The 20,357-nt window shown below is 37.5% G+C and overlaps 1 protein-coding gene across 2 annotated transcripts in view; it reads right to left on the bottom strand.

Annotated features, from left to right (window-relative positions):
• Window positions 1-340: 340 nt before the first annotated feature.
• LOC133540595 (WD repeat-containing protein 47-like) overlaps window positions 341-20,357 on the bottom strand; it is a 32,574-nt gene continuing 12,557 nt past the window's right edge. The window contains exons 8-17 of one of the 2 annotated variants that reach the window (XM_061883325.1): window positions 18,675-18,847; window positions 14,988-15,164; window positions 14,813-14,882; window positions 14,586-14,743; window positions 14,314-14,483; window positions 14,067-14,237; window positions 11,587-11,718; window positions 8,887-9,105; window positions 8,648-8,816; window positions 341-1,268 (exon numbers count right to left, since the gene is read on the bottom strand). In XM_061883325.1, coding sequence (XP_061739309.1) covers window positions 1,253-1,268; window positions 8,648-8,816; window positions 8,887-9,105; window positions 11,587-11,718; window positions 14,067-14,237; window positions 14,314-14,483; window positions 14,586-14,743; window positions 14,813-14,882; window positions 14,988-15,164; window positions 18,675-18,847 — 1,455 coding nt within the window. In that variant the 3' untranslated portion in view covers window positions 341-1,252. Of the gene's footprint in view, window positions 1,269-3,424; window positions 8,817-8,886; window positions 9,106-11,586; window positions 11,719-14,066; window positions 14,238-14,313; window positions 14,484-14,585; window positions 14,744-14,812; window positions 14,883-14,987; window positions 15,165-18,674; window positions 18,848-20,357 lie in introns of those variants that run through there. The other variant, XM_061883326.1, reaches the window with a different exon arrangement.

The following is a 20,357-nucleotide window of genomic DNA, read 5'->3' as shown; positions in this document are numbered from 1 at the left end:
GTGTATTACATGACATTGTTTAATAGGCATTAGTGTAACATGTGTATTACATGAAATTTTTATTAGGTTGTAGTGTAACATGTGTATTACATGACATTTTGTAATAGGCAGTAGTGTAATGTGTATTACATGACATTGTTTAAAAGTTAATGTTAAAGTACAAATGATTATAGGCAATAGTCTAACATGTGTATTACATCCATCCATCCATCCATGTCATTGTTTAATTGGCATGTCATGTGTATTACATGACATTGTTTAATAGGCAGTTGTGTAACATGTGTATTACATGTCATTGTTTAATAGGCAGTGGTGTAACATGTGTATTACATGACAATGTTTAATAGGCAATAGTGTAACATGTGTATTACATGACAAAATAAAAAAAAATTTGACAAAAGACTCCAATTTTCCTCAGAAGGGACCCAGTAGGACAGTAACAGTGACAATTAAACAATGTTCCCTGGTAATTTGTGTGTGGTGTTGGCGTGGAGTGTATGCTAATACAAAGTTCTTTAGAAACAGGAAACACACGTTACACATTTAACGCCTCGTTTTAACGCCTCGTTTTAACGCCTCGCGTCAATGAAAGCAAAACAAGTGTGTTGACGGAAAGTCCAACTTCATTCCATCATTTCTTTTGTTTCAAAACCACATTTGGTTCCAGCGCTTCATTTCAACCAGTTGAACTACGTAACGGCAGCTTAGTCATCAGCGCGACAACAACATGGTGTGATAGAATACATTTATAGTGAGGTCAGGTATTAGGTGTAATGACGTAATCGTTTTGACACCTTCTCTCAGCCACACTCAACCTGTCACTGAATCACACATGCTCTGCTTATTAAGTGCATTATTAAATTCACACTTAAATGCCCTTTGCAATGTTACCTGCTATCTCATTAAGTTTTGTTTCAAAGGAAACACTTTACTTGGCCAACACAATGAAGTTGTGCTAATCTTTCACTCACTTTTTTTAATTCAACTACACCTATCCTCTAGAAAAAAAATGGCACATTTGTTCGAAAACGGTGCGATTAAAAAATTGAATGAACCAATGCTACACTGATTTAATTTTATTTTAGCCAAAACGCAAAAAAAAAAATGATTTTTGCTCACCTCTTATTTTCATGCACAGCACTCATATTGTCTGTGTGGACTTGCCCTCGGTCCTCCGGACCCGACCGCAGAACAGCCGATCCGGGTCACGGCACCAATTGTCGAATCCTACCCGCGTTCTTTTGTTGAACAGTCAAAGGCCGGGTCTTCTGGAAGATTTTACAAATATTTATTCAAAACTGGTAACAGGTAAATGTCACAGCTTTGGTCTCGGTGTTGCAAAAGCTTTCATCAAGACAAGTCCAATGAGTCCATATGTGGAAAAAGTATCTTGGCAAATGGATGTGTTGCTAATGATAAATATTATTATACATTATAAATAATAAAGCTGAGGCTAGATCCTCCTATTTGAGATTTTAACCTTCATATCATTCTTTCTTTGGCCATGGGAGGACAGCTTAAATGTGGGGTTACATTTACAATCATTATTCTTTCAGCCTCGTACATGTGATCGGAAGTACCAATACAAAAGCTGGAACCAGTGTGTGTGTTGTGTGTTTGTTCTAGTAATTATACTCTTCTTGAGACAACAACAAGGAAAAGTACCTTCCATATGAGAACCGATGAACAAGTTAGGACATAAATCATGGTCCCAATACATAAAACCATTGCATCTATTAGAGAAATCTATCAAAATGAGGGTGGTCCCAAAAAGGAGGGATTTTTCAAATTGACCGTGTGTCGGTTTTAAAAGTGCTCCCCCTGTGGTCAACATATGAAATAACAAGTGTGTGTAAAAATTTAAAGAGCTACCCCTCTGGCCAACATATGTACTAATAACACGTGTGTAAGAAAATTAAATTAATTCAAAAAATAAATATGTACATAGAGACATACTGTAATAACTTGAAGTAAATAATGAAGATTAAAAACCAATTACAAACAAAAAATTACAAAAAAGAAACAAATTAATTAAAATCAGTCTTTTTCTCACTATGTGTCGACTCTTTCTATAAAATTGGGAACAATTTCTCATTATCTGTTTCTGTAATATTACAATATTTTCTTGTAAAGTACTTTTTTTAATGCAAAATTATTACTTTTGAATGCAACATGGCGACATTTTTCATATAAATATTCTGCCTTTTATCGCCATCCATCTATCCATTTTCTACCGCTTACGCCCTTCGGGGTCGCGGAGGTTGCTGGAGCCTATCTCAGCTACAATCGGGCGGAAGGCGGAGTACACCCTGGACAAGTCGCGATGTCATCGCAGGGCGACTTTTATCACAATATTAACAATTTTTTTTGCGGTTCTTGTAAAATAGTGACATTTGTTGAGTAAAATTATGACTTTTGTCATAACTCTGCCAAGTAAAATTCTGATTATTGTTATTATACTATTGCCAAAGATTTTAAGTTTTCTTATAAAATTGCGACTGTTATTGAATAAAATTCCAACTATTATCATAATATTGCACAAATGTTCAGTTTTTCTTGTAAAATTTGGACTCGCCTTGGGTAAAATGACAACCTTTTTCTTGTGAAATTCCACTTCATTTTTCACAACAAGCTTTTTTATATTTGCATAGTATCTATATATTACTAATGTTGTAAATAAAAATATTTATATATCTAGAAAGGGTGGTCCTAAAGAGGTAGGCATTTTTCAGAGGTCTCAAGAAGATAACGTGTGTGTGTGTGTGTGTGTGTGTGTGTGTGTGTGTGTGTGTGTGTGTGTGTGTGTGTGTCAAATTACATTCAAGACAAATGTGTGAATTTAAGTGTATATTTGCAAGAATGAATGTAACGCCAGCCAATAATGTTAGGACAATATCTGAACAGCGGACATTTATCCACGAGAATATGGAGTAGCTGCTGACGGAGTGTTTGACGGCAAAGCAACTGGAACGAGATTCCATAATAGTCTGCTCCTATACGTAAATCATATATTTTTTTTACAATTGGTCGTAAAAGGTGTTTGTACTATATATTCTATTGTATTGTTTTATTCAATGTGCATAATTCATTTTTGTTTAAAAGGCATGTTAGATGTAAACATTTTGCTGTTTTGGAGGGGCAAGCAAGTTTTTAATTCCAAGGCACTACTGTATGTACTGTATGTAATGTACAGTATATCAATTAGCTTTGAAAGAAAAATAAGGGAATGTCTTGTTGGCATTTTTTAAGACGGCGTTGCTGTAAATTATGAATGAATTTTTGTGATTGAGAGCGAATAGGTGGCATTTTGATTGGCATCTTAAACTACATTCACTAGTAATGGACGTGTAAATTCTTCAGAAACAGGAAACACACGTTGTTTCAACGCCTCGTTAACCTCGCGTCAATCAAACCAAAGCAAGTGTGTTGATGTAAAGTCCAACTTTATTCGATTATTTTGTTTCACTGCTTTATTTCAACCAGTTGAACTACGTAACAGCAGCTTAGTCATCAGAGCGACAACAACATGGTGTGATAGAACACATTTATAGTGAGGTCAGGTGATAGGTGTAATGACGTAATCGTTTTGACACGTTCTCTCAGCCACACTCAACCTGTCACTGAATCAAGTGTCATAATCACACATGCTCTGCTTATTAAGTGCATAATTAAGTTCAGTCTTAAATGCCCTTTGCAATGTTCCCTGCTATCACAATAACTTTTGCTTCAAAGGAAATAATTTCCTTGTTTAACTATCTTGTTCAACACAATGAAGTTGTGCTATTCTTTTGTCAAAAAACGGTGCAATAAATTCATTGTCTTTGTGTGCAATGAAACACACATTTCCTCCCATTACTACAATGGAAATTTGTTTTTGGTCTATTTTTTTAGTCAGAGTTACGCAATGCCAAAAATAAACACTGCATTTTCCGGACTATAAGCCACACCTACAACATTTTACAAGAAAACCTTTTTTTCCCATATATTAGCCACACACTACAAGCCACAGATACACTATATTGCCAAAAGTATTTTGCCACCCGTCCAAATGATGAGATTTACTTGGCCCGGTGTATAAAATCAAACACATAGGCATGGAGACTGTTTCTACAAACATTTGTGAAAGAATGGGCCGCGCTCAATGATTTCCAGCGTGGAACTGTCATTGCATGCCACCTGCGCAACAAAACAAGTCGTGAAATTTCCTCGCTCTTAAAGTCAACTTTATTATAAGAAAAGTGAAGAGTTTGTTAACAACAGCAACTCAGCCACCAAGTGGTAGGCCACGTAAACTGACAGAGAGGAGTCAAGGGATGCTGAAGCGCATTGTGCAAAGATTTTCTGCCCAGTCAGTTGCTACAGAGCTCCAAACATTATGTGACCTCCCAATTAGCCCAAGTACTTCATGGAATGGGTTTCCATGGCCGAGCAGCAGCAGCATCTAAGCCATACATCACCAAGTCCAATGCAAAGCGTGGGATGCAGTGGTGTAAAAGCACCTCACCACTGGACTCTAGAGCAGTGGAGACGCCTTCTCTGGACTGACGAATCACGCTTTTCCATCTGGCAATCTGCAGGACCAGTCTGGGTTTGGAGGTTGCCAGCAGAATGCTACATTTCAGACTGCATTGTGCCCAGTGTGAAATTTGGTGGAGGAGGAATTATGGTTTTGGGTTGGTTTCTCAGGAGTTGGGCTTGGCCCCTTAGTTCCAATGAAAGGACCTTTGAATGCTTTAGGGTACCAAAACATTTTGGACAATTCCATGGGATGGCACGTCAAGTTCATATGTGAGTGAAGGCAGGTGGCCAAATACTTTTGTCAATATAGTGTATATACTGGTACGTTGTGAAATGAAATATTTACATAGAAAGATTTTGTAAATTACTTAATTGTTTCCAAATTGTGCCTGCAACACGGCAGTAAAAAGTAATTGATGTTCTACTTTTTTAATACCTTTCAAGATGTTATCAGGATTCTTATTCCTTATACTTTGTAAACACTTTGTCCGAACAGTTTCTTAAAGTGCCTCATATTAGTATATTGTTTGATTTCTTTGCAAAATCCATTCCATCATTTAGCCGTTTGCGAAGAAAAATCCATAGATCAGCCACATCTTTGTATAAGCCGCAGGGTTCAAAGCTTGGGTAAAAAGTAGTGGGTTATTGTCCAAAAAATACAGTAGTTCTCTTATGCAAAAGACAAATGTCCACTGTAGAGGACGCTGGCTCTCAGGAGGGTACATGTGCAACGTGATCATATCACCTCGTATTGCTCATACTTTCCAAACTAACACGGCGGGAAAATGTGCACAAAATTACAAGAAAGTACAAGTGTCAAGGCAAGTGGTCAAATAGATAAGCCACATAATTATAGTTCACTTAATAAATACAATAATCCACAGACCTCTAAAAAAATACTTTAAAAAAGGCACGTTATGTAACAGATATGGATTCATTCCTCAGCATAGCACTCCTAGTTTTCACAGTCATGATAGGACAATGACATTTGTGTTCAAAACATAAAATGTGTTTGCATGTTTGTTAGAAACATAGCTCAAAAAGACGTGGAGAGATTTTGATGAACTTTCAGGAAATATGCAAAATGATTAGATTTTGGGAGTGGTTCGGTTTACCGTCGCCATGCAACCACATGTACCGCGTCGCCTGCGAGTATAATTGCATTGCGTCCTCATTATCTTTGCACTCCAGCCCAGCAGAGAAGGCATGAGCTGTCTCAATTTACCAACAGTAAGGACAATTTTGTTTCAAAATGAAAAATATTCGAGTCAGTCCAAAAACTGCACACAGAGACATATAATATTCGTATTACAATCCAGTTCACTGTCCAAATAATTCTAAAGCTGTCTTTTAATGAGAGGATTATTTCTTACTGCTACTTTAACCCACCAAGGTTGAATCGAGGCCACTGAACTGCGTCTAATAGGCTTCTACATTAACATTTCAGGTGTGGAGATTCCCCGTTTATGTTTCTTTGAGGGAGAAATGTCAGGATATTTATCAGAAAAAATATGAATGACAAAAGCAAATTGTTGTTAGTGTTTTATCCAATACAATAGGAAGTGGACTCACATGACCCCAATCTTCGCAGTTTACCTGACACATGAAACGGGACGATTTGGGGGCGCAATGAGTCGTCCACATTGTCGACAAAAGTCGGCAATAAAATTTGTCGCCATCAAATACATTTGGCGGCCTAGTCGTGACATCATCACTGTTTTTCCAAAAAGTCAGCACCGCACTCGACAAGAGTGGGAACATTTCCTCCTATTCTTGTTAAAAATATGATTATTTCGCTCATTTTGCAAAGCAGACCTCGTTTTTATTAAAGTAAAACAGTTAAAGTACCAACGATTGTCTCACACACACACGAGGTGTGGTGAAATTATTCCCTGCATTTGACCCATCACTTTTTATCACCCCATGGGAGGTGAGGGGAGCAGTGAGCAGCAGCGGTGGCCTCGCCCAGGAATATTATTTGGTGATTTAACCCCCAATTCCAAGCTATGGGTCCCATTTTTTTAGTCTTTGGTATGACTCGGCCAGGGTTTGAACTCACAAACTGCCAATCTCAGGGCACTACACCTGTGGTACAGGAGCATTAAAATCGGAGAAATGTCGGACATCTGCAAGATGCGGTTTAAACTTCCTTCGCTTGTACCTTGCTAGTTAGCTAACAACTGTGAGACGAAGTATGTGTGAAAAATTTATGAAAATATAATTTTAGCCAAAGTCCGCCAGCTAAACTTTGTCTAAATCCATTCAAGTTCTTTTTAAAGCAGCATCAATTTGCAATTCAACAAAGAAAGGCACAAAAACGAATGTCAAACCCACACGCGGGTCACTAAACACTAGGCCCCTATGCGCCGATATTATAACATTAAATATACAACCTATTAGATGGCTAAATGTTAAGTATTAAACAAAGATACCATTATATGCATTGAGTTTATTGGATTGATAAAAATACCGGGAGTTAATCAATAATCAATATTTCAGTGTGAAGCTTTTTAAACACATCACCAAATGCTTGGTTCTTTTAGTGCTTACATTTAATTGGAGAAAATGTTAATAGTTATCAACATTTTGTAACAGTCTATTGAGTTCTCCAGTCACAGTCTGAATAAATATTTATGAACAAATTAGTCAATTTTTGTTATTATGCCTTGAAATATCTTAAGCTGAATTTAAAAGTCGATGGCTAAATATGAGCCGCTAAATATGTGAACGCTTTATAATCCGACTAGTCAACCAATTGTTAAGATAATCGATGATTAGTCGACTATCAAAACAGTCGTTAGTTGCAGAGCTAATACACTTTTGCTGCTAAATGGCAGTAAAATGTTGAATAGCTTAGAGCAGGGGTATGGAACCTATGGCTCTAGAGCCAGATGTGGCTCTTTTGATGACTACATCTGGCTCTCAGATAAATCTTAGCTGACATTGCTTAACGCAATAAGTAGTAAACAATTCCACTGGTAATCACAGTGTTAAAAATAACGTTCAAAATATAAAAAATTCTCATGCATTTTAATCCAACCATCCGTTTTCTATCGCACCTGTTCAAGATGTCGCATTAATGGTAAGAAGTATTATATTTATTATTGGTTAACTTTAGAATAACAATGTTATTACGTAGACTTATTATACTCTAAAAATGTTGGTCTTACTTAAAAATGCACGCATTTAGTTGTATTCAGTGTTAAAAAATATTATATGGCTCTCACGGAAATACATTTTGAAATATTTGGCTTTCATGGCTCTCTCAGCCAAAAAGTGTCTTTTGTGTCAATTCCAACTTTGACCACAGCATCAGTTGCTATGTAGAGTGGCGCTTTCCATAATTTCCAGAAGACTGCATTGCAAAATGATTCCCCCTTTTCCTTTTCGTGTGCGCCTTTTCCTGCGCACACGAATGACGTAGCTCGACCAAAGATTACGCGAAAAATCGCAAACAGGTGGCATTGCCCTTTAAACCGGAGTCACATTTGAATAGATCAGATTCCAAACGGATTCGGACCACCTTCTGAGGTGGCCCAAATCTGATGCGAAAAGATCAGATTTGAAGCGCTTTGGAGAGTTTAGACTCGCAAAAAAAACTTTCCGATATGTCCAGTGTAAACGGAGCCATATACAGTGGAACCTCAATTTACAAACTCCTCTATTTGCAAACTTTTCGATTTGCAAACTTTTCGATCGAGCCAAGTGGGCCTCTATGTGTGTCTCTGTGTACAAACGCGTCATTCAGTCATTTATTTTTCGCCTGCAGACAAAAACCAGGGCTCACCTTTGTAGCGGAGGCGGAAACCTCCACTCACTTTCTAAACAGGACACACTCACGTCTCAGCGTTTCAGTATGTGCGCCTTTTGTGTGTTTCTTTCCATATTCGACGAGGTTGGCAATTTTGCTAACTCAATATGAGTCCTAAAAAGCCGAAAGAAGGAATTTCTTTGGATAGAAAAAAAAAAAGACTATTTGCGAGGAGTATTATATATAGGGAAACTCCACACCTAAACTGAAGACTTTTGGATTATAAGTGAAACTACTTCGACACATGTATGAACCAACGACCATGAGAAGTTAATGCATAGAGGTTAGGGAAAAACATGATGCTCGATTAGTGCTCACTCCTGCGTTTTCCGTTGAGCACCCGGACTCTCCCCGGGGGCCCATAGGACGACGGTGCGGTCAGCTGAGGAAGAGAGGAAGGCTCTGTCTTTGGGATGCCACCTACACTGGATCACCTTGTCCCAGTGTTCCCCTGCCAGCGTCTGAGGGAGCGCTTTTGTGAGGTCACCTGGGTACAGACGAATGAAGTGATATCACGATGTCGGTATATGTGTGATGCATCAACATGTCACGAGTACCTTGCAGGTCACTGATGATGATTTTGTTGTCGTAGGATCCGGTGAGGAGATGATGAGCTCCGGGGGAGAAGCGTACCGAGCGGATGTCGCTGCTGTGGGGACAGTAAGTCTGGACGATGCGGCCTCCTCTGATGTCATAGAGCATGCAGGTGCTGTCCTCCTGGCCGCTGGCGAGTAGGCGGCCGCTAGGATCTACTGCTACTGTGGCCACAGCGCTTCCTGGGGGAGGTAAGCACAATAATTCACATATTCTAAAGCATTTTTTGTCATAGTTGCCTCTTCCGGAACTTTCCTCTTTTGGTTGACCTTATTGTGAGTGTTCTCTCCTAGTCCTGTTATTGATAAATGCGTTTAGGTTTGTCCTGATATTTTTGGTTAGGTCTTGTTACCTTAGTAGTGACTAAGGATGTAACAATATGAATACTTCCTATCACGGTTATTATTACTGTTACAGTATTGTTGAATGTTTAATAAAAAAAAACTAATTCCAATAAATAAAAAAATGAAGTGAATTATATTCATATAGCGCTTTTTCTCTAGTGAGTCAGAAAGCCACATAATATGTAAAATATGTAGTATAGAAATATTGTTCTGGCTACTTAAGAGCCATATTATTTTTATTTGAGTGTCAAAATATGTTAATCTTCTTCTGTTTTCATTTGTAAAAGTTGTAGTGTTTGTTGGGGGTGTGAAACTTTGGGCACCTAGCGATTCGATCTGATTCCTGGGGTGACGATTCGATTCGAAATGGATTCTTGATTTAACACACGTTTTGATCAAACCGATTCCTGCAATGTGGTATAATAGTTATAATGCAACTTTTTCAGAACAGGTTACAGATTACAAGAAGATCTTCTTGTTGCATTGAGATACCCTAAAAACATATCGTACATATATATGTACATATATAAATATACACATATTTTATTTTGTTGAATAAAATCCCCTGATGAGCAGAGAATCCTGCGAAACAAGCTTGTAGGAATGATATAGCCTCTTGTGTTTTTTACCGACGTAACGTATATTCAGCTCTACCCCGGTATTGAGTACTGTATAATGGATAAACCACAGAAACCTTGGCAATATGGCAATATATATATATATATATATACATACATATTTATATTATTATATATACATACATACATATATATATATATATATTTATATATATAATTTTTTTTATATACATTTTATAATTAATGGTTGAAAGTGATTTATCAATTTAGAATCGGCATTAATAAGAATTACAATTCGGATGTTAATTAATTTTTCTGTGCACCGCTAGTTAAGTTTAGTGAATATAGTTTTTTAATTAAGGAAGACTTTAATATTTCTTAGCATTTAGGCTTGTGTTTGCTTGCTTCCCAGTAAATAAGCAATGTCAGAGGTCCATAAGTGTACCAGTATTATTATCAATTAACTCCTTTTGGTTGCATTGAGATGGCCTAAAAACATATTAAAAAAAACTACATACCCCAATCTAAACTACTGGTGCACAAAAAATCGATTTACTTTCAAATTGCTAATTTTATTCATCCCAATCCTAAATTTTAAAATATATATATCTTTTAATATTTTTTATTTTTAAATAAAAAAATAAAAATAATAACATATATATATATATGTATTATGTTTACATATTTTGTTTTACACATATTTAAATGTGAATTTGTTTTTTTTGCAGCCCTAGTTATGTCGTAGGAAAAAGGCGTTAATAACTGTCACGTTCACGTTGGGTTGTGTTTCCTTGGTTGGTGTTTCTTTCCTGTCAGCGCTCTTGTTTTGTTTCCCTTTCCTGCTTGGCTCCCTGAGTGCTGTTTTTCCCCTCACCTGCTGCTGATTGGCATCCTGGCCACACCTGTTGTCAATCGGCTGGCTGCTATTCATGCCTGCCTCGCCCTCCAGTCAGGGCTCGATGATTGATTTTCTGGTATCCTGTTTGCTGTCTCCTGTTACCCTGGTTCCTGTTTTCCCTGCATTTCCTTTTGACATTAAAGTCATGTTTCCCTGCGCTACATCTGCCATCTCTGCATCTTGCAGTTCATCACCAACAAATCATGACAAACACTTGTTTTCAAGTTAGCATTTAAGCTAGCACTCCCTTGCTTTTTCAGTAAACAAGCAGTGTCACCGGTAAGTTTATCAGTGTTATCAATCACGATTTTACAATCATTTTCATTTAAACCGGTAATACAAACCCTGGGAAGTTTTAGCATGGTTCATCATTATACCGTTTAAAGTTACATCCCTAAGAGTCACACTGTCTACCTTTTTCACTGTATATGCTTTTGGGCTCCAACTTATATTGTGTCAACAGTAACATCGCTACCCTAGAAAATATGGCTAATAACAAAAGCTTTGTACAGGCTGCTCAGCAGAATATAACAGTTGTTGAAATAATAAAGGAGGAAAAAAATAAAAGGAATGAAACTCAATGCATGTTTGCAAGGGTGCGGAATGGCTCAGCGGGTAGAAGTGGCAGTCCAGAAACTTGAAGGTCCTTGTTTGACCCAGTCATCTGCTATACTAGGTGCTGCTGTTGTGTCCTTGGGCAAGACACTTCCACCCACACTGGTTTAAATTTAGCTTACCCCAAGCTTGGATGAATAGGTCCCAATGTAAAGCACTTGGAGACAATTGTGAAAAAGTGCTGAATAAATATAAATGTAATTTATTCATTCATTCAAGGTGACCCACCTGAGCCGTGCAGGGTTGTGCCCACCACACGCACACAGCTGGGCACCCGCAGGTCCCAGAAGCGGACTGTCTTGTCCTGGGATCCAGAAGTGATCATCCACCCTCCCCATGTATACAGAGTCAAAATGTGGCCTGTCCAAAAACAAAGGTGAAGCATTTCAAAAATGACACAACTTATTGAAAATTCCAACAGGGTGAGGGTACTCGGGCTGTTGTTTTATGTTGTCTGCACTTCAGGTGTTGCATTTTTGTATCTGTTCCATTTATATCCAAGTACTGTAGTATAAAAGGGCAGGTTTGTGGAACAAGGTTTAGTGGATGTGCCTCACAAACAAAGGTCCTGGGTTTGATCCCCAGGCTCGGGGTCTTTCTTTCTCCCCGTGACAACGTGGGTACTGTCCGGGTATTCCGGCTTCCTCCCACCTCCAAAGACATGCACCTGGGGATAAATTGATTGGCAACACTAAATTGTCCTTATTTAGTGTGTGCATGTTGTCAGTGTTGACCCTGTGATGAGGTGTTGACTAATCCAGGGTGTACCGTGCCTTCTACCCGAGTGCAGCTGAGACCGAAAGGGACAAGTGGTAGAAAATGGATGGATGGATATAGTATCAAGATGAATATTTGACATGTAAAGCTCCATTTCCAGTTGAAGTTTTTAGTTGTTTTATGTCATTGTATGTCAAGGGTATAAATAATAACTACTTTTTGCACCATTCTGTTCAGACACCAAATGCACTTATACAAGTTAGAGTTAGATGAAATAGGGTGTGGAGTTCTCTAGGGCTCTGTTTTAGGTCTCAATCTTTTAAAATTTTCCATGTGCTGCCTCTTGGAGCGGTCATTAGGAGACACGGCATTGGTTTCCTTAGTTACGCTGATGATACACATCGCCATGTCTCCTGAAGACACGGGATCAATAGTTATCATTTTTAACTGCATTTTATACATAAGGTCTAAAATGCAGTTAACTTCCTACAGCTCAACCAGGACAAAACAGAAGTTTTAGTTATGGGTCCTGAAAGCCAGGGAGCGAGAACTTTTTATCAGGATCATAGGATTTTAATCCAACATAATCCATGAAAAATCTGGGCTCGATTTTTAATTTTGAGCTAAATTTATTACCAAATTAATTAAATACATTTTAATGGTAGACATTGATATCAGATACAAATGTTTCGAGGTAAGAGCGTTGTCACAGTACCAGTTAGTAAATTGAGGTTCTACTGTATTTTCTATTTCATGTATTGTTATTATTACCATTATTATTTTACCCATCCATTGATCCATTTTCTACCGCTTGTCCCTCTCGGGGTTGCAGGAGGGCCAGAGCCTATCCCAGCTGCATTCGGACAGAAGGCGGGGTACACCCTGGACAAGACTAAACCTCATCGCACGTATAAAGAAATATTCTTATTTAGATTTAATTTCATTTCTATATAGTTTTTAAATGGTTTTTTTTTTTTAGTTTTTTTAGATTACGCACATTTTTAGTTATCATCCAGTGTGAATGCCTGAAAAGAGGTGTTTCCATGCTGTCTTTTTAATCACCTTGTGGTGCAACTTGCCTATGTACGAAAATTGCTATATAAATCAATAAATAAATAAATATATATTTATATATATATATATATATATATATATATATATATATATATATATACATATATATATATATATATACACACACATATATATATATATTTTTTTAATGTTTTAATTTATATGTATTATTGTTGTATAGGGCAGTGGTTCTCAAATGGGGGTACGCGTACCCCTGGGGGTACTTGAAGGTATGCCAAGGTGTACATGAGATTTTTTTTAAATATTCTAAAAATAGCAACAATTCAAAATTCCTTTATAAATATATTTATTGAATAATACTTCAACAAAATATGAATGTAAGTTCATAAACTGTGAAAAAAAAATACAACAATGCAATATTCAGTGTTGACAGGTAGATTTTTTGTGGACATGTTCCATAAATATTGATGTTAAAGATTTCTTTTTTTGTGAAGAAATGTTTAGAATTAAGTTCCGGAATCCATATGGATCTCTATTACAATCCCCAAAAAGTGGCACTTTAAGTTGATGATTACTTCTATGTGTAGAAATCTTTATTTATAATTGAATAACTTTTTATATTTCAACAAGTTTTTAGTTATTTTTATATCTTTATTTCCAAATAGTTCAAGAAAGAACACTACAAATTAACAATATGTTGCACTGTTATACAATTTTCATAAATCAGAAACTGATGACATAGTGCTGTATTTTACTTTATCTCTTTTTTTCAACCAAAAATGCTTTGCTCTCATTAGGGGGTACTTGAATTAAAAACATGTTCACAGGGGGTACATCACTGAAAAAAGGTTGAGAACCACCGGTATAGGGTATCAAAATAACGGACAGATTACTTTTTGCACCATTCTGTCAATACCCCAGATGCACTGTATATAACACAAAACATAGTCAGTTACCAGTGTGCCCACTCAGGGCGTGAAGGCCTTGGCCTCTCTGGCAGTCAGTGGTGTAGATGTTGCAGTCTCCAGCTCCGGCGCTAATCAAGATGGACCCTCCACTCTCGGGACCCTCCATGAAAGCCAAGTCCCTGATGGTACCGTCATGCATGCTGAACTCAAGATCGGGACCTGAATCACATCAATGACACAGTCTTGATCCTGCTTTAATTAAGGTGATCTGTTTAAGGTCACTGTCAAACGTTACCTGTTGCATTACAGCTGTCAGCATTAAAAGGCAAAACCTTGACATATTTGTCATTGGAGCCGGTGGCCAGCAGCTTTCCACAGTGGCTCCAGGCGACACAGTAGATGGAGCCTTTGTGGTGTTTGTTCCTCCTGAAGCGCACCGCCGGCTGCTTGACTGCATCCAAAGTGCTAAACCACAACAAAATGGATGTTAGAGGCTGTGCATGCAAGCCATCCAAAAATGTATTAGTTGAACTTCAAGCTATCATTAATATGTGACGGTTCAAACACCTGGTTGTCAGTACGTCAGGATAGGCACAAACTCTCAGAATTTTTGAGTTGGAACCAACGGCATAAAGTGACCCAGAGGGATGGAAGGCTACAGATCGTACTGCCTGCGTGTCTTCCAGCTGGTTCACTTTAACAAACTGGGTTTTGGACTTTCCTGGCTGCAAAGAACAAAGCTTTAGTATTATGATTTCTAGCCGGAAGCAGCTAGAATTTGCTTTGCTGACTACCTGCTGTGCTGTGCAACGTGTCACACGGCTGCTGGAATCATCTTGTACAGGCCGTACAGTCTTCTCCGCACTGAAGTTCACAAAGACACAAACACATTGATTTTAAGGCGGCATGTCTTTTTCTAAAGATTATTTCCATGAGTGCACTCTGTTCGGGCAAACTACCATTCGTTACCTTGCAAGAACTGGAGGCTCACTGGGGTGTTGCAGGTCATGATGACCATTGCTGTTTACACCTCCTGGCTTTGGCCTGTGCATCACCTCTGGGTCTGTGGTGTCACCTGCCAGTCCATTCCACTGCTGTGTCACCTCATCGATGCCAACATTCATCTCCTCCAGTTTCTGGATGGATCTGGACAGAGGACAGATCACTTTTTTTGTGATATGCTTAACCATTTTGCTTCTCGTTTGCTAATAAATTAGGTACCATATTCCAAAAAGAATGCAATTGCATTTATCAAAAAATAAACATTGATGATTATCTAACCAGTCATTCCAGACTGGCCGCTTTCCAAGTCAAATGGAAATCGCTAAGGTAACGCCGCTCTTCAAAAGTGACAGCAAACACGCCTTTACCAATTACAGACCAATTTATCTTTTGGCTCAGTTCTCAAAAATTTTAGAGAAACCATTTAACTCTCCACTTGAAACGTTTCTTGATGTTTTTTGAGAAACATCATATAATCAATGACAGTCAGTATGGCTTTATGTCCAAAAGTACAACCTCAATGGTGATAACTGAAACTATTGAAGAAATTACTAACGCAATGGAGCATAGAAAATATGCAGTTGCTATGTTTATTGATCTAAAAAAAGTCTTTGATACCATTAATCATTGAATCCTACTAGATAAGATGGAAAATATGGCATTAGGGGCTGGCTGTAGACTGGATAAAAAGTTATTTAACAGGGAGGGTACAGTTTGTAAAAATGGGTCAATGACTCTTGGCATTGCTTGTGGTGTCCCCCGAGGATTAGTGTTGGGGCCAAAACTGTTTAATGTGTATATTAATGATATGCTTAATACATCCAAAGTACTCAAATGTATAATTTTCAGATGACACAAATATATTTTACAGTAGTAATGACTATAATGATCTCATAAATACAGTAATCACAGAACTTAACGTAATAAAAAAATGGATGGACGCAAATAAATTATCCTTTAATATAAATAAAACTAAAATAGTGATGTTTGGTAATCACAATATATGTCTGAACAGAAAATAAGTATTGATGGTACCCAAATTGAAATTGTAAATGACAATACATTTTTGGGAGTAATGATTAATAGTAAACTATTATGGGAACCTCATGTCAGACACAATCAAATAGCAATCTCCAAAAGCCTCTCAATTATAAACAAAGCAATACTATACCTTAATGAAAATGTACTCCGTACTCTATACTGCACCTTGGTACTCCCATACCTTACATACTGTGTTGAAGTGTGGGGCAATACTTACCAGAACACAATTAATCCTCTGATCATATTAAAGAAAAGAGCAGTGCAGATCATTCACAACGTTGTTTTTTTAGAATATACTCATAATCTGTTTATGCAATCAAAGTTGCTCAAAGTTGTTAAATATAATATATCAATAATCTTATATAAAGCAATTAACAAATTATTGCTGCCTAATCTACAACGTTTTTTTATAAGACGAGTGCAGGCTCATAACTTGAGAGGCTTTGGATATTTGTCATTGCAGAGAGCTCAAACCACTCATAAATGTTTTTGTGTGTCTGTAATATATGTGGAGCAAAACTCTGGAACAAACTTGACTTACAACACAAGCAATGTCAAACTATTAATCGATTTGAATTATTTTTTACAAACATCGGGTCTGGTTCAAATATAGAGATGAGGGTCATTAATTTGACTTGCTGCTGTACTCTGTCTCAAAGTGTTAACATGTGCTCAATGTTTCCTTACCATTATTGTTATGTTGTCTATTACCATTGTTGGTATTGTCTATTACCGTTGTTTGTATATTCATTCTTCCTACATTTTTGATACAAATTATTGTAACAGTGTAATAATTATTGTTACCTGTGGTAATGCCACCATGATACGACATTTATATTATAATACGGTAAATAAACAAAGTAACAGTGAAGCTCACTGTATTAATCCCTGAATGGAGAACTGGGGGTGGGATTAAATTAATTATCTTCTTCTCAGTCACTTTTAGGCAAAATTGGATCATCATGCTTACACATTGTACATTACATTTTGCATTATATTAATTAATATCATTATGTGTTGTCTAACTTGTACTTTTTTATGTCATTGCCTGAAATAAATTAATAAATTCAAAAAAAATATGATTAAAACCTTGATCGGCAACTAAGCTTATTTACGGAGCTAGTGATGATGCCTGTGTAGAAACTTAAAGAGGACATAGTGTTTCAAAAGACCATAAATTAAGCAGTCAGGACCAAAGTATTTAACCACAAGGGGGCAGCATGGACCAATTTCTTTAGGGCTGTGTTTTTCACACAAGATGTGTGTCTAACATAATGTCTCTAATAACTATGTATAATATTAAGTACAGCATTGCCCAAAATAATTGCCAAATATATGTAACTGCACTGCATTAAGTTGCTGTTTATTAGTTAGAAAAGGTAACCAAAATATAAGAAACAGCTCTCAGCATAATGTATTTTAAGTCTTCACCACAGCAAAGTCCAACAATAATTACCCTTTTTTTACATTAATAACTCTGACAGTACAGTAGGTTGTGATTGGCTATCATTAGGGTTGTGCAATATAGGCGCATCAATGCACGTTGATGACACATTCCAGCTGTGGCAGCGACAAGCGACTTTAGAAAGGAGACCCTTTTTATGCAAAACAATCTTTTCTTAGGAATTGGTACCTGCTTTTGCGTATTCAGGATCTGCATAAGTCCAGAAAAGTTGGATTTGCATAAGTCCACACATTTTTTTATCAAATTGAGGAGGCATTGCAGAGATATTTATACAATAATGTTGCCATCCTTTATACTTCTTCCAAATAGGCCGCTTGGACTTTGCCATCAGTGGGACATTTTTCCAAAGTGTGACATCAGCGAATATCTCCATATATAGTATAAGTTTACCCGAAGAGCTTTCCGCTAGTCCGCCATTGTAGTCCGACACTGTAGTCCTTTAAGTTCCTTCTTTTTCTTCATCCTCTCATTGAGGGGCAGACTGGCTCGTACATGCACATGCATCCTTCGCTGTTGCCATTTATAATACAAAGTAACGTATAGTTAGAATTTAGTCTGTCAGTAGACTCCATATGGAAGCACTAAAAACTACAACAAAGAAGACGGGGAGAAGACCCACTCGAAATGGAGTTATGCAATATGTGCATATAGCGGGTTGAAAAAAAAAAATCTCCATATTGTTACACCACCATCCTGTGTTTTTGTCTGATTATAACTGTGATCAAAATGTAATCATTCAATGATTTTGAATTTTTTAAGTATCAGCATTGGTATGACCAATACTGCCCATGTAATTACTTTGTATTGGATCGATAACAAAATGTTTAGTATCAGCCAAAACTAATGCACCTAAAAAAAGAGGAATAAGTGCTTATTACATTTTAACATACTGTAAGTGTAGTTAGAACCATGTTACAACAGAAATTAAAAATTAACAATAGACTAAGAAATAGTTTTGAGAAAATAATACAAATGGATATGACGCAATATGTTACCGCATATGTTATCAGCTAAATTTAAGGCCTTTATAGCCAGTTTTAAGTTAACTCTATTATGCTTCAAGTTCCGGGTCACAATAAAGATCACAATATCAATTTTAAGCAATATCGTCCATATAGTTGTCATCATCCCAAACCTCCATTCCTTACCGAGTGAGAAAGGTCTCTGTCAGGTTGTTTTGGGCTCCATCTTGCGGTTTAACTCCTCCCTCAAGCAGCATCTGCTGGTAAAGCTGCCTCTGCTGCTGCTTCTGCTCCAGATGCTGCTGTACACGCAGACGCTGCCTGTAATACTCCTGCATGTGCTCCGTGGAGTCACGCCGCTGGAACGTAAACACAAACAAAACATGGTAAAGAACTGAATTAGAAGCTTTCAATGCAATGTGGTACTTTGGCATAGTTCGTCCCCCCGCACGCTCGCAAAGCGCTCAAGGCCTTATGCGACATCATCCATGCCATAAAAAAAGTTTTCAGGGACATCATCATACCCGAGCAGTGTACAGTCTGACTCTCGCATCAGCAGACATTCAATATGAAGACGCGTTGCTCCATTAGATGGAAGCTGGCGTGCATAAAGATGAGTGATGATGGAGGCACTCGCCCATCTTAGGTGTCACTGCAAATCAAACGGGATGATCTGCCTTCAATTGCCATGACCTCCGCCACTTTCACGTGCAGGGCTCAAGTGTCGCCTGGACAGTGCCGAGGGATTTATGAAGCGGGGGCGCTATGGAGATGAGGTGCTTCGGGAGTTCATGGGGAATCTATTCCAAATCTCTTACATGTGAAGTAATGACTTCCAGGGGGACTTTGCCTCGTACAACCTTAGCTATTTGTTTTTACAGTCTTGATGAAAACAATCTGGCTTAAGCAGCCAAAGGTGAGAGCTCCTATTTACCTGCAATGCTCTTCATCTTCTCATCAAACCATAACGTGCAAGTGCAACTACTCGGACATTTTGTATGGAGTTTCTTTTTTTTTTTTTACCAATTTCAAGGTTAAGTTAAAGTTAAAGTACCAATGATTGTCACACACACACTAGGTGTGGTGAAATTTGTCCTCTGCATTTGACCCATCCCCTTGTTCACCCCATGGGAAGTGAGGGGAGCAGTGTCCGCATAATATTCCAAAAAACATGAATAAAAAATTCCAAATCTGCCCACCCAAAGTTTATGGGGTATTCCTTGACCCTCCAGTTTTATGAAAATCGTCAAGGATTGTCTGCAGATAGCAGGTCACTTTTTTTTTTTTTTACGATATTAGACTTAGACTTCCTTTTTATTGTCATTCAAATTTGAACTTTACAGTACAAATAACTACAAACTTTTGTTGCACCCAAATACGCTTTTAAATTCAACAAACTTCTACTTGTGCACAATCATTAAATTAATCAAAATCAACAAAGACAGTAGCAGATAATCATGCACTCATAGGACTGCAATCTATTTGTGGTGGTGGGGAGTCTCTAATTTGCATAAATGTCTGTGACATATGTGCATGTATTTTTTATTTAATGACAAATCCTTGAGTCAATTTTAATTACCAGTTACATTTTAGTTTTTTTTAGTATAATATGGCTTTTTGCTCTATTTTTCGATTTGAGATTTATTTTGTTGTTTATTCTATTTCTATAATGCACCACAAGCCCATACAAAAAAAGCAATGGACCGCACACATTTTGGAAAACCCTTGGTTTATGTATTTAACTGGTGAAGGTAACAATATAAGTGTGTTTCCAGGATTCACGTTTCCACATCTCACAATTCACGCCGGTGATAATGCACTTTACCCCGTCTTCTGGAGGTGCCCTGCATATCAAGATCTTCGCTTGGA

This window comes from Nerophis ophidion, linkage group LG22 (assembly GCF_033978795.1).
Source record: "Nerophis ophidion isolate RoL-2023_Sa linkage group LG22, RoL_Noph_v1.0, whole genome shotgun sequence".
NCBI lineage: Eukaryota > Metazoa > Chordata > Actinopteri > Syngnathiformes > Syngnathidae > Nerophis > Nerophis ophidion.
This window is presented reverse-complemented; position numbering and strand designations above follow the sequence as displayed.